The 13070-nt window shown below is 34.1% G+C and overlaps 1 protein-coding gene across 2 annotated transcripts in view; it reads left to right on the forward strand.

Moving 5' to 3' along the window:
- The window catches only part of PPP1R12A (protein phosphatase 1, regulatory subunit 12A), a 120636-nt gene that overhangs the window by 40195 nt on the left and 67371 nt on the right, over positions 1-13070 (forward strand). For both annotated transcript variants that reach the window (XM_004675858.2, XM_012720428.1), the window contains exon 3: positions 10760-10878. In XM_004675858.2, the coding sequence (XP_004675915.1) occupies positions 10760-10878 (119 nt within the window). The remainder of the gene's footprint in view (positions 1-10759; positions 10879-13070) is intronic.

Genomic DNA, 13070 nt, shown 5'->3' on the forward strand with positions numbered 1-13070 from the left:
ATACTAGTACTCATCTCTACTTAATGAATAACGTGAAGATTAGATAATATGTAAAAGACACTTGACAAATACGTGGGACATGTTTAGTATTCAGTAAATTTGGTGAACATTATTATTCATAATAATATATTTTGTAATGAAAATATATTTCAGTGAACTGTAGCTAAAATCTTGATTCTCCTGGATTATTTAACTAAGCAAATGATTGTCTCATCATTATCTTACAAACTTAACTATATGAAGGAAGTAGAGGAGAGTAATGTAAGTTACTAATTATTTACTTTGATAAGTGGTTGCTTGACCACTAGAACAATTGGCAAAATCCATGAATTTTTGCTTTATTTATATATTGTTTATTAAAAATACTTTGTTAGCAGGAATATAATGGAACAGGCGAGAAAATAATGATAGTGATGAACAGTTATATACCAGAGACATTTTGTGGGGGTGGAGTGGGGAATGGGATCAAAAACAGTGGGGGGAGAGAAATGCAGTGGACTGTGGTCATGGCACATGGATGATTTGGTGATGGGAAGCCCAAAGGGATTGCAACGGAGATAGAAAAGTGCACAAAATGATGTAAAAATAAACTATTTTATATATATAACTACTTTATATACACACACACATATAAAAGGGATACTTTGTTAGTGTGTTTGATTAGTAATCTTAACTACTATAAGTTTAGGGTCCTATGAAAATACTCAAATTTTATTTGAGATACATATATCCTACTATAAAAATAATGGGGTAGGGCCAGCAGGTTAAAACGCAGCACTATGAGGCTGCCCGCAGCCACTGAAGCACAAATTTGATTCCTGGCCAGGGAGGTGATCTACATAGTGCAACAGACCTCCCTGTTTCTCCCACTGCTCTCCTCAGCAGTGTTCTTTGTTACTCTATCTGTTCTTGTCCCCACTCTGTCTCTCTGGTAATTCCTCTTACCACCCCACACCTCTGGCCTGTACCTCAGTTCTATATGCATAAATAAATTTTTAAAAATAATAATGAGGTATATTTGACTAAGACTATAAAGTTTTGAGATATGGATTTTCTTACCAACTCTGTAGTAATGTTCATGTGATTTCCATTTCACTATCAGTGCTAGACCTTCACCCTCAAGATAAGTGGTGACATGCATCTAAGGAGATGTGATCCTATTCCTCTGAATCACATAGAATGTTATAAGTCAGAATTAACTGCATTAAAAAACAAACCAAATACTCCAGAAATTCAAATTCTAATGTTGTTTCCACTTTATCACTACTGTTTTCTACAGTAGTGTTAGCCATTGTGAATTATAAAGGTGACTACAATATAGTCCCTAAATTGTAAACTTAATACACTTAACATATAAAGTCATTTAATACTGGGTAGAATAAGTGGATTGGGAGGTATAAAAGAAACTTTGAGGAAGAAGGGATTAGTTGTTTTTAGGAAGATCAAGTAAAGATTCTAGGTGAGTTGTTGATACCTTATAAAAAATAATCCTGCAGGGAGTTGAGAGTGGCTTAAAGAAAGTCAGTTATTCATATATAAGAAATAACATATGATAAAGAGAGTACAGTTGTACTCTATTAGCACCTATAAAGTTTTTTTTTCTTACTTATTTTGCATCACTTTTCATTTTGTACATTTTTCATCTCAGTTGTAATCCACATTGACTTCCCACCACTAATTAACCCGTGTGCCATCATCATAGTCCTGTGTGCTCTTCCTGCCCCAGTTTTTTCCTTCTCCAAACCTGTAGAATATCTCTGGTTCATAGTTATTCATTGCTTTTCATTTTTACTTTATTACAATTGCTTCCCCCCCCCCCCCCCCGCCGATTCCTTACACTCCTGCTATGAGTGAAACTATCCAGTATTTTTCTTTTTCTTTCTAGCTTATTTCATTAAGCATATTCCATCCAGTTCCATCCATGTACAAAAGGCATGAGTTAATCTTTTTTGATTGCTGAGTAATATTCTACTTTGTATATGTACCACATCTTCCTGATCCAGTTATCTATTTTTGGGCATTTGGGTTAACTCCACGTCTTTCCTATTGTAAATAGAGCAGCAATAAAAATAGAGCAGCAGTAAACATAGGGGTGCAGGTGTTCTTGTAAGTTAATGTTTTTGTGTCCTTTGGGGTAGATACCTAGGAGTGGGATTGCTGGGTCATATGGAGGCTCCACTTTTGGCGGTTTGAAAAACCTCCAAACAGCTTTCCATCGTAAAACCTATAAAGTTTCAACAAAAAGTTGTTAAGACACAACATTACATAATAAGCTCATGTACTTTTGTTTTTAGTGGTTGAATTAAAGTCTACCAAAAGTTAATTATATGTGGTTTAGCCTCTTAGTATCTGTTGAATTTATTAATAATTACATAATTTATTTTGATAGTCCAAAGCTGATGAAATGTGTCCAAAAAAGAAAATTATTTCTGTAACTTAGTTAAATACTCTGGAAACTCCCAATAAAGACAAAGCCATAAAAATATAATTGTTTAATTAGATTGGATGTGGCAACTGAAAGACTGAAAAAAAAAATACATCTAAAAAGATTGCTTAATAGGATTGATTTTCTGCTTACTTTAAGTTTTTCTTTTAAAATCTCTTTCAAGGCATAGAAAACACATTATGGATATTGTTTATCACAAAAAAAATGGCAGCATGGAGTTAATTCATTGAAGACATTGCCCAACATCTTTAATGTTGAAATAAATATATTATTTATACTTATTTTCATATATGCCAGTGTTTTACAATTCCCTATTTTAATCAAATTTTCTGAAAAAGTTAAACTAGCAAACCTTCTGAAAAGGTTAATAAGCTGGGCCTGACTGCATTAAGTAAAAGAGCTAGTTTGGAGTCAGTTTTTTTTGAGGAGAGCAGTAATTGTGGAATATGGAGAGAATAGCAGGTAAGTGACTATAAATACAATATAGAGGAATTGGCCCTACTAAAAGTTTGACCTTTAATGGTGATGCATGTTTTATGTTCATAATGGTCCTTTATATTTTAGGAAGATTACTCTGGACAAATTAGGAAGGTAATATGAGAGCAATAGCAATGGAAATGCAATTGGAAGTTGCAGCAGATACCAAAGGAATCTGAAAAATAGAATTGAGGCTTGATATGCTTTACTGAATCTAGGTTATAAAGTAAGAAGAATCAAAATTAATAATACTGAGTGTTTAGTACTGCTAAATATTACTGAGTGCTAGTACTGCTCTAAGCCCTTTAGCTATATGTAATTTCTGTTGCATGAAAATACACTCTTCTCACTACCCCACAAACCTATATACAAACCTAAAAACACAAACTCCCAAAATTCAGAAAAATTAATAATAATTGTGTAGTGTAGGGTCTTTCTGCAACAAACCTTGACCCAGTGATGTGAGGCTGTTAATAGTCTTCACACTTCCTGGTAATTTAATTTGTAAAAATAATGTTTTTGATTATGGAATGCTGCCTTAGTGAAAGTGCTTTATAATCTATAATATTGTCTTTCTAAAATACGAAAAATGTTGCAATACGGGTTTATGTAGGCGATGGATACCTGTATTAAACCCTGTTGTATGTTATATTCTATGCTTCTAAAATCTGAAAAACGTTGAAATACGGGTTTATGTAGGCGATGGATACCTATATTAAACCCTGTTGTATGTTATACTCTATGCTTCATAATACTGTAGCACAGTAAAATAGTGAAAATACAATAATTTTTTAGTAAAAAATACATTGTATATACAGTCTTAAGGATGCAAATCGGTCTCAACATTTACTACCTCTTGGGACAGGAAGAATTATTAAGTTTGTATGACTTTAGTTTTTATTTTCATATTTTTGAAATTTTTTATGTATATTTTAATTGACTGGAGTATGATCAGTTCAGTCTATACATATATCAGAATGTCTACCTGTACCTTATTTGTCAATTATAATTTTGTACGGAGGGGAGAAAAATAATAGGAACCTTGTTCATCTTTGTCTTTCCAGACTATCATCTGGTAAACATTAACTTTGCAAGACAACATTTGATGAAATTTTTTTTTTTTAACTTTCATAATTAAAATTCAGAACAACTCAGAAGATTTGGAGGGGAAGAGGAACAGATGGAGTATGGATTTGGGTGTTTGGTAGAGGGTATAAACAAATAAGAAAAGGAATTTAATGCACTAATGTCTTGTGATTCACTCTTAAGACTGCATTATTTGAAAAAATTTTTAAAGATTGGTTTATTTTTGCATATAAGAACTGGGGTTCAGTCCAGGGGTGAGAGGACTTATCAAAAACAGTGGGGAGCAGAACAGGAAGATACACTGAAATACACTGCTGAGGGGAGGAGTGGGCAGGTCAGGAGAGGTCTGCCACACCATTTGGGTCAGTTCCCTGACTGGGGATCAAACTGGTGCCATAGGGACTGTGGAAAGCCTCACGGTTGCTGTGCTTTAACCTGTTGTGCCAGGAAGAGCCCGGGTTTTTGTTTTTATTGATACTAAAATGGTGAAATAAAAAATAACAAGTTGGAAAAAGTTATTTCAGAATCACTTGGTTTGTTAATAGGGTGGGTGAAAAATACCAAATTCTCATACCAGTTCACTGACTTTTACACTATTTATTCTCCCTTTTTTTAGTTTTATGTTTCAATGTAGTTGAAATTTTCTTTTGAATATGATCTTGAGGATCCATAGTTAGAGTTTAGCACGATATTCTTACAAATTTAACAACAACCACTGTCATGAAAGGATGCATTAAGACAAAAAAAAACTTCAAACAATTCTATACTAATAAAAACCATGGACCTTTATAGAAGGTCATCAAACTAGGAAATACTCTGTGATTGGCTCACATTAAGAATTATTCAAATGCCCCGCCCACACAGTCTGGTTAGTTGTAATTGCAGTGTGCATATTAATTATAACGTGATTTTATTTTAATAGGAAGGACTCAGTAATTTGGTCATATAGTAGACTGATTAAAAAGCAGTAGTCCTCTATATAGATGAGGATATTGGGTTGCAGAGAGAAATCACATAGTGGGCGGCAAAGTTAGGATTTGAGTCTAGACAAGACTTACTTTTCAACTCTGCAGTATAAGCCTCTTATTTTATTCTGCCTTCCTATCCAACCTTGTTAATTGGAAGTGCTGTTAAACTTAAGGCAGCTAATGAGCAAGATTGAAGGAAGAACAAAGAATATGAAAGAGTGTGGATTTGGATGGACCTATTTTGAGATGCCAATGGAAGAGATGCAGTAGGAAGCTGGGAATGTATATACTGTATTTCATCATCTTAGATCTCATCATTTGTAGCATAATATCATCATGTACCAATTTAAAAGGTTATAATACCAAACTGTGATAGTGTAGTTTTTTTTAAATCACAGGTGGTTTCTAACTCATTATTATTCTCTGCATTTTGCAGTATTACTTGAGAATATTCTGTTGTTGCCTTTGGAGTTAAAACCACTGATGGGTATTCTACAAATTTTGGTATTGGTACTTTTTGATCTGATCAGAATTGTATCGACAAAATTTCAGACAACATCCAGGAAGACATTTTAAACAACAGTTAAGTTCAAGATAACTAGGTACCTAGTGCACATACATCAGTTGGAAAGAAAAAAAATACGGTCAGGTTCACATGAAGAGATAATGTCAACCATAGAAGGCCTCAATAATACTAAAATATTGGGATATAACACTTTACAAAGGCTATATTTGCCTCTGAAGTTAAGAATTGAAGTAAGATTGATATGAATAAATTGTATGATTGATTTGAATAAATATGTTTTCAGGAGTTAGTGCATGATCAAAGAAGGGTAGAGTTATTGTTATGGGGAGTAATTGAGAGAAATAGGGAAGCTGAAAACAGACCATTAGGACTTCTATATTTGCATACGGCTTTGCCAAGAAGAGAGAAATTTTTTTTTCTTATAAATGACAATCTATGTACATAGACAACTGGAAAGTAGAGGCCAGTTTCACAAATAGACTCAGTTCTCTCATAAATATTAGCATTTTTTTTTCTATTTTAACAATTTTATCTAATAATAAAATGTTAACATAATTATGAAACCAGGATGTCAGAAATTAAGCAAAGTATCCGGCAAGATATTATAACTACAGTTGGATTAGTAATATTTTTATCCAAAAGTAATATTTTAACCTGTGTGGTTTTGACAGATTGAAATCTTTCAAGAAGGTTAAATTTGGTGATATAAATTTTGCCTTTTCATGCTATCTATTCATACTTTTAAAATGAGTCCATATTTGAATACTATGACAATGTTTAAATTCTGCCAAATTCTTCTCACTGCACCTTAAGTTTACCCTCTGAATTATTACCAAATTCTTCATACTGTACCTTAAGTTTACAATCTTAGTTCCAGTAGTGTTAGTATATCCACATTGTGCAACACATATCTATATTTTTATCTTGCGGTACTAAAACTCAACCCATAAACACTAATATCCTGTTTTCATCTCTCCCCATATAGGTATGTGTAACACATATCTATATTTTTATCTTGCAGTACTAAAACTCAACCCATAAACACTAATATCCTGTTTTCATCTCTCCCCCAGCAACCTTCTAAAGCTACACTGACTTTTTAGTGTTTGAAAATTAATACGTTGGTAAAGCAATTTCATGGTTAGTTTTCCTACAATAAATAAGAAAATCAGGCCTCCCTTGGTGCCCTCAGGTTAAGTGTCAGTAGTATCAGGCAGTCGCCAGCCCCATTGCTGTGTGAGTTTGATCCCCAGCCAGAGAGCTGACCCACATGACACAGCATTCTTCTGTGTGGCTCACTGATTCCCACAGCAATGTATTTCAGTAGATCTGCCTGTCCTCCCCAATGTGTCTCTGGTGAGTCCTCTCAACCCCTGCACCTCTGGCCTATACCCCATTTCTTTTATGCAAATCTTTATAAAAAAAATTAAATTTGAACTCTAAATATATTTCATTTTTGCTGCAGAAGTCTCTGATCACCATATTATTAATTTCTAATTTAAAGACAAAAATCTACTTGAGATGACTTTTTAAATAAACCATTTCCTTTTCTCAAATAATCTTATGATTTGACTATATTAAAACTTAGAATCTGGCTCTCCCAGGTCTCACAGCAGGTTAAAGCACAGCCCTGAAGAGCCACAGCAACTTCAGTGGGAGTTTGATCCCTGCCCTGGAGGTGATCCACATGGCCATCGTGTGGCAGATCTCTCCTGACCAACCCACTGCTCCCCTCAGCAGTACATACTCCATTGATGTGCCTTTTCTGTTCCCTACTCTGTCTCTGGTGGATCCTTTCACCACCTTTGCACCTCTGGCCTGCATAAATAAAATACAGTTCTGTATGCATGAATAAATGAAACCCATTAAAAAAAACAAAACTTAGAATCTGAGACCATCAAAGTTTTCTTCATATTTAGTTAATAATAAATAATTCTAACTCAGATAGAATCCTGCTTCTGTTTCTAACATACTGTATCCAAGGTCAACAAATAGCCTAATTAACAATTTTACTTCTTTAGTTAGATTTGCTTAAGTTAATACGTAATGTAAATAATTTTGTTAAGGTTCATTTGAATCATCATCATCATCTTGATTTTAAGATCTATTAATTTATTTGAAGTTACTTTCTTAATACCACCGAATTAGAAATCTCGATAAAACACAGTTTAACAATTTTTACAGCTATACTTTGTGAAGAATGCACTCATTCAGTAGTAGATGATGATATCCTATGTTGAGCTCCTATGAGGAAATTCTTAACTGTTATTAGGGAAATAAAGCTCCCCCCCCACCTTTTTTTTTTTTTTTTTTAAACCATGAAGCAGTAAAAATAGTTGCCCAAGCTAATCTTTGACATAGAAGCAAAGAAGATACAATGGAACAAAGAAAGTTTGTTCAACAAATGGTGCTACGAAAACTGGGAAGCTACTTGCTGGAAGCTACTTGCCAAAAAATGAAACTAGATCACTACCTCACACCATGCACAAAAACCAACTCGAAGTAGATTAAAGACCTAGACATAAGAACGGAGGCCATAAAATACCTGGAAGCAAAGTAGGGCGAAACACTACACAACATACACCTCAATAACATCTTTGAAGATACAGCACCCAACACAATGATAGTGAAGGAAAGGATAAACAGATGGGACTACATCAAGTTAAAGAGCTTCTGTACAGCAAAAGGTACATTACAAAAAACAAACAGCCATCCCACTGATTGGGAAAAAAATAGCGATAAAGGATTGATCACAAAGATTTACAAAGAACTGATGAAACTCAACAAAAATAATTAAACAACCCCTGTAAAAAATGGTCAGAGAGCTAAAAAGACACTTCTCCAAAGAGGAAATGCAGATGGCTAACAAGCATATGAAAAAATGTTCAACATCACTCGTAATAAGGGAGATGCAAATTAAAACCACAATGAGATACCACCTCACTCCAGTGAGAATAACACATCTTAAAACAACTAGCAACAACAAATGTTGGTGAGGATGTGGAGAAAAAGGAACTCTTCTGCATTGCTGGTGGAATGCAGACTAATACAACCACTATGGAAACAACTATATACCAGAGCTACTTTACAGGGGTGGAGAGGAGAATGGGATCAAAAATAGGGGAGGGGGAGTGCTCTGGACTATGGTGATGGCACACGGGTGAATTACCACAGGGATTACAACTGAGATGGAAAAAGGCACAAAATGATGTAAAAACAAACTATTGTATTATTTAAAAAAAAAAGTCTCCTATCTGAGAAACAACCCAGTCTCCTTTCAATTTGAAACTCCTGGGTGAAATGCTTTTCTTGCTAAGAAATCTGAAATAATTTTTCTCTAATTACCAGTTACATCAGTTGCTTATAATACCCAGGTTTTGTTGTTATTCTGAAAGAAATCCAGTCATCTGTTTTCACTAACACCAGAGCCCCTCAAAATGAATTTCTGGTATTTCATATGGTATTTGATATTTTCTTTCACATTACCTTACATACTGCTTTTTAAATGTCATAATTTTGCGTGATGTGGTAACTGAGTTTTGTGGGTTTTTTAGGCACTAGTTTATTTAAATTTGAATTATTCTTTAAGCCTCAAATATTTTAAGTTATTGAATGTAACACAATTATTAGGATACAGAGATAGAGGCCAAACCCAAAGTATACAGAATTTAAAAGTTAAAGATTTTCTTTTTACCATCCAAAAAGCCTTTGAATGACTTTTTTTTTTTTTAAAGATTTATTCATTTATTCATACAGAACTGGGGTACAGGCCAGAGGCTCAGGGACGGTGAGAGGCTTCACCAGAGACAGAGTGGGGAGCAGAACAGGCAGATCGACGAGGTACACTGCTGAGGGGAGCAGCGGGCGGGTCAGGAGAGGTCTGGCTCGCCATGTGGTCTCCTCTCCGGGGCAGGTGGGAATCGAGCTCATGCGGAAGTGGCTTCAGATTCTCAGTGCTGTGCTTTAACCCGCTGCGCCACCAGGGAGGGCCCCTTTGAATGACTTTTAAGATTATTCTTAGTAGACAAGCTTAAAGCAGTGGGGTTTTAATTGTTTGAACATATTTCTAAATATTTACATTTATAAATGATCATCTGGAGTGATGAAGAGATCAATTATGTGTATGTGTGTAGGGTGTGTGTGTGTAGGTGTGTATATATATATATATATACACCCTAAACTTTGGACTTAAAGATTACTCTAGACCCTACTTCCTGCCAGCAGTTTTGGAACTCTATGCTTGTTAGTTTCTCCTAACATCCTTCCTGTTTATATAAATTTTAAATTGTCTGTATTTGGCTTTGACCTGGTATTTCCTCAAGATCCTGCTTCCTATATGGCTTCCTCTGCTATAACAACTGCAGTTACCCTGAAGTATTCCTTTTATTTTCATTCTTTATAGCCTACCAGTGATTTTAATACCTAAGCAAAATAGAAATGTTTCCATTCAAATTTTCTTACTAAATTTCTCATATACAACTGATCTCCTAGGCATGTAGAATTCATCACTTTTCTCCAAATTCACACTTACAGCACAATTTTTTGTACTATTACAATAACTCCTTAACTGGTGTCCCTCCTTCCATTCTTTCTTCTTTCTAATTTGTTTTTTTGCACTACACAGAACGATCCTTCTGAAGCACATGACTTATCATGTAATTCTCTTAGCAAAAAATCCCTCAACATGATGATTGAGGGGTGGGAGAGAGGGTTGTTTTTGTTATGTGTATATGTAAGATATGAGAGAGACAGTGATAGAATCCTTTCCTGACCTTGCTAAATTACATTTTCCTGTTATTCAATCTTAGATTACAGAAAATTCTCTATAATAGGACTTTCACAAAGACTTTTATTTATTTATGTGATTAGTCCTTTCTAGCTAATAAGCTCTTTGAGGGGAAAGTCCATGTTTAAAAGAACTGTTTCTTTTATGGCACGAGAATGGCAATATCCTAAAAATCAGTACAATTCACATTTTTTAGTAAAGCCAGTGTGTGCACATTATAGAAAAGTTAGGAAACAATAATTTAAAAAGAGGGCATTTTTTTGGTATTTCTTTAAAATAGTATTTTTTAGCTTATATGATGCATATATTATCCTTGTTTTTTTTTTTGTTTGTTTGTTTTTTGCGTTGAGGGACATTTTTATTTTTAATAATATCTGGTTTTTATTGTTCTCACATCGGTTCCTTTTTGTATTGTTTATTCAATCTTATTTCACTGATACTATCATTGCTTACTGTCTTTGATTTTACAGATTTTTGATTGGGCAGGGAGCACATGTTGGCGCTGTCAACAGTGAAGGAGATACACCTTTAGATATTGCCGAGGAGGAAGCAATGGAAGAGTTACTTCAAAATGAAGTTAATCGGCAAGGTAATATGAAAACAACTGAAAGGAAAAAAAAGTCTGATACTGTTTTAGAAAGTGTCTGATACTTAACTTTTCAATATAACAATTACTGACATTAAAGGACAATCATAATTTGAGTGAAAAGAAATTCATCTTGTCAGAGTATAATGTGAATCTATTTGAAAATATATTTATGATTCTTAAGTCTACATCCTTAAAATATTTTTAAAGTTGAAAGAGTTATCATTAAGTGGTCACATCAGGCATAAACTTAATTGGTAATAAGAACTGTGGGGAGAGATTAAATAGATAAAACAAAGTAGACAGATGAATGTGCAAATTTAAGAGTTGCAAATACTCACTGTTAAGTGATATTTAAGATTAGATCTGAATGAGGTAAGGGAATGAATCTTGTCGATCTGAGGAAATAACATTCCAGCTGGACAGAGGAACGGGTGCAGACATGGGTGTCTAGTTTTTAGAGAAGCAGCAAATTGACCAATGTGGCTGGAAGAAGCAGAAAAAGGAAGATACTGGAAGATGAGGTCACAGCAAGGAACCATATCACATAAGGACTTGAGGGCCACTGCAAGGACTTTGGCATTTAATTTATATGAAATAGAGAGCCAGTAGCATAATTGACATAAGGACAAGACATGATCTGACTTAATTTTAATGACTTTTTGTTGAGAACAGGTTGTGGAAGGTAAGGCGGAAAGTACAAGGATGGCAAGTACAGAAGTAGGGAATGGTATAGTGCTGAGAGGAAGCTGGATTTTCAGTAATAATGAAGATCTGATCAAGAAGATATTGAATCATAAATGTAAGGTGTGCCAGAAAGGAAGAGAATTTTCTTCCCAAGATTTTTGGTCTGAGCAACTGAATGGATAAAGTTTCTTTTTGAGATACTAATATTGTGGGGAAAGTAGATTTTATAGAGAAAATTGACAGATTCATTTTAGGACATGTTAAGTTTGTTTTGCTTATTAAATATCCAAGCAATTAAATGTGTGAGTGTAAAGAGAGGTACAAGTTGGAACTGTAAATTTGGGAGATTTCACCTTATGGATGAGGAGTGATTGCTTCTGGATAGTTTCTTTTAAGGAGTGGTGAGTCTTCTAAAATTGATTGTGGTAATTTTTGCATAACTTGATCAATTTAAGGAAAACCATCAACTTGTAGATTTTAAATGGTATATGAATTATATTTTGATAAAGCTGTTCTCTTATATATATAATTATCCAGCAATTCATCTTCAGTTAATAGTTCCAAAGAATTAAAAAGCAAGGCTTCAAAGAGGTGGTTGTACACCCATGTTATACCAGTGTTATTCACAATTACCCAAAGATGGAGGTGAACTTAGTGTTCATCAACAGATGAATGGATAAACAAAATATCATATACACCTACAAGGGAATATTGTTTAACATTAAGAAGAAAATTCTGGCACATGCCACATCATGGATGAACCTTGAGATATTGTCTAAGTGAAATCAGCCAGTCACAAAAAAGGCACAAATACTGTAAGATAGTACTTACATGAAATATCTCCAGTAAATTTCATTGAGAATGTGGAATGATGGTTGTCAGGAGCTGGGGAGGAGATGATTGAGGACTTGTTGATGGCTGTGGTATTTGGTTTTGCGAGATAAAAAGCATATTCAAGATCGATTGCACAACAGAGAAATGTATTTAATGTTACTGAGCTATATACTTTAAAGTAGTTACTGAGAAGGTAAAATTTGTGTTGTGTATTTTACTACAGTTAAAAAATATTTTAAACATTACTGTATGTGATTTCCACTGTATTTCATTATGGAAAAGTAGTGAATAAATAGGGTATTATTGAGAAGAGGGTCCATTATACTAAGATAAAAGATACAGGAGATGTGTGAGATATGATTTAGGGAGTTCACTCATGCTAAAGTGTGGATTACTAGAAAAAGAAACAAAGGAAGAGAAGTTAAGTAAGTCCTTTGAAAAGAGGATTTTATTCTTTAAGAATATGGAAATTCATAATGAATACTCAGTTGTTTAAAAAAAAAGTGTTAGGCATTACAATTGACTGTTTATAAATACCTAAAGAGAATTGAAGCATTATAACAACTGGTTGAAGGCTGAAGGTATCTGGAGCCCAGGAAAAATAGGGTCTACACTGGAAAAGTAAGTTATAAGCTGATGCCTTGATAAGTACACAGAAAGGCTTTTAACAGCTA

Source organism: Condylura cristata, unplaced genomic scaffold (genome assembly GCF_000260355.1).
Source record: "Condylura cristata isolate star-nosed mole 26May11 unplaced genomic scaffold, ConCri1.0 scaffold00004, whole genome shotgun sequence".
Taxonomy (NCBI): Eukaryota; Metazoa; Chordata; class Mammalia; order Eulipotyphla; family Talpidae; genus Condylura; species Condylura cristata.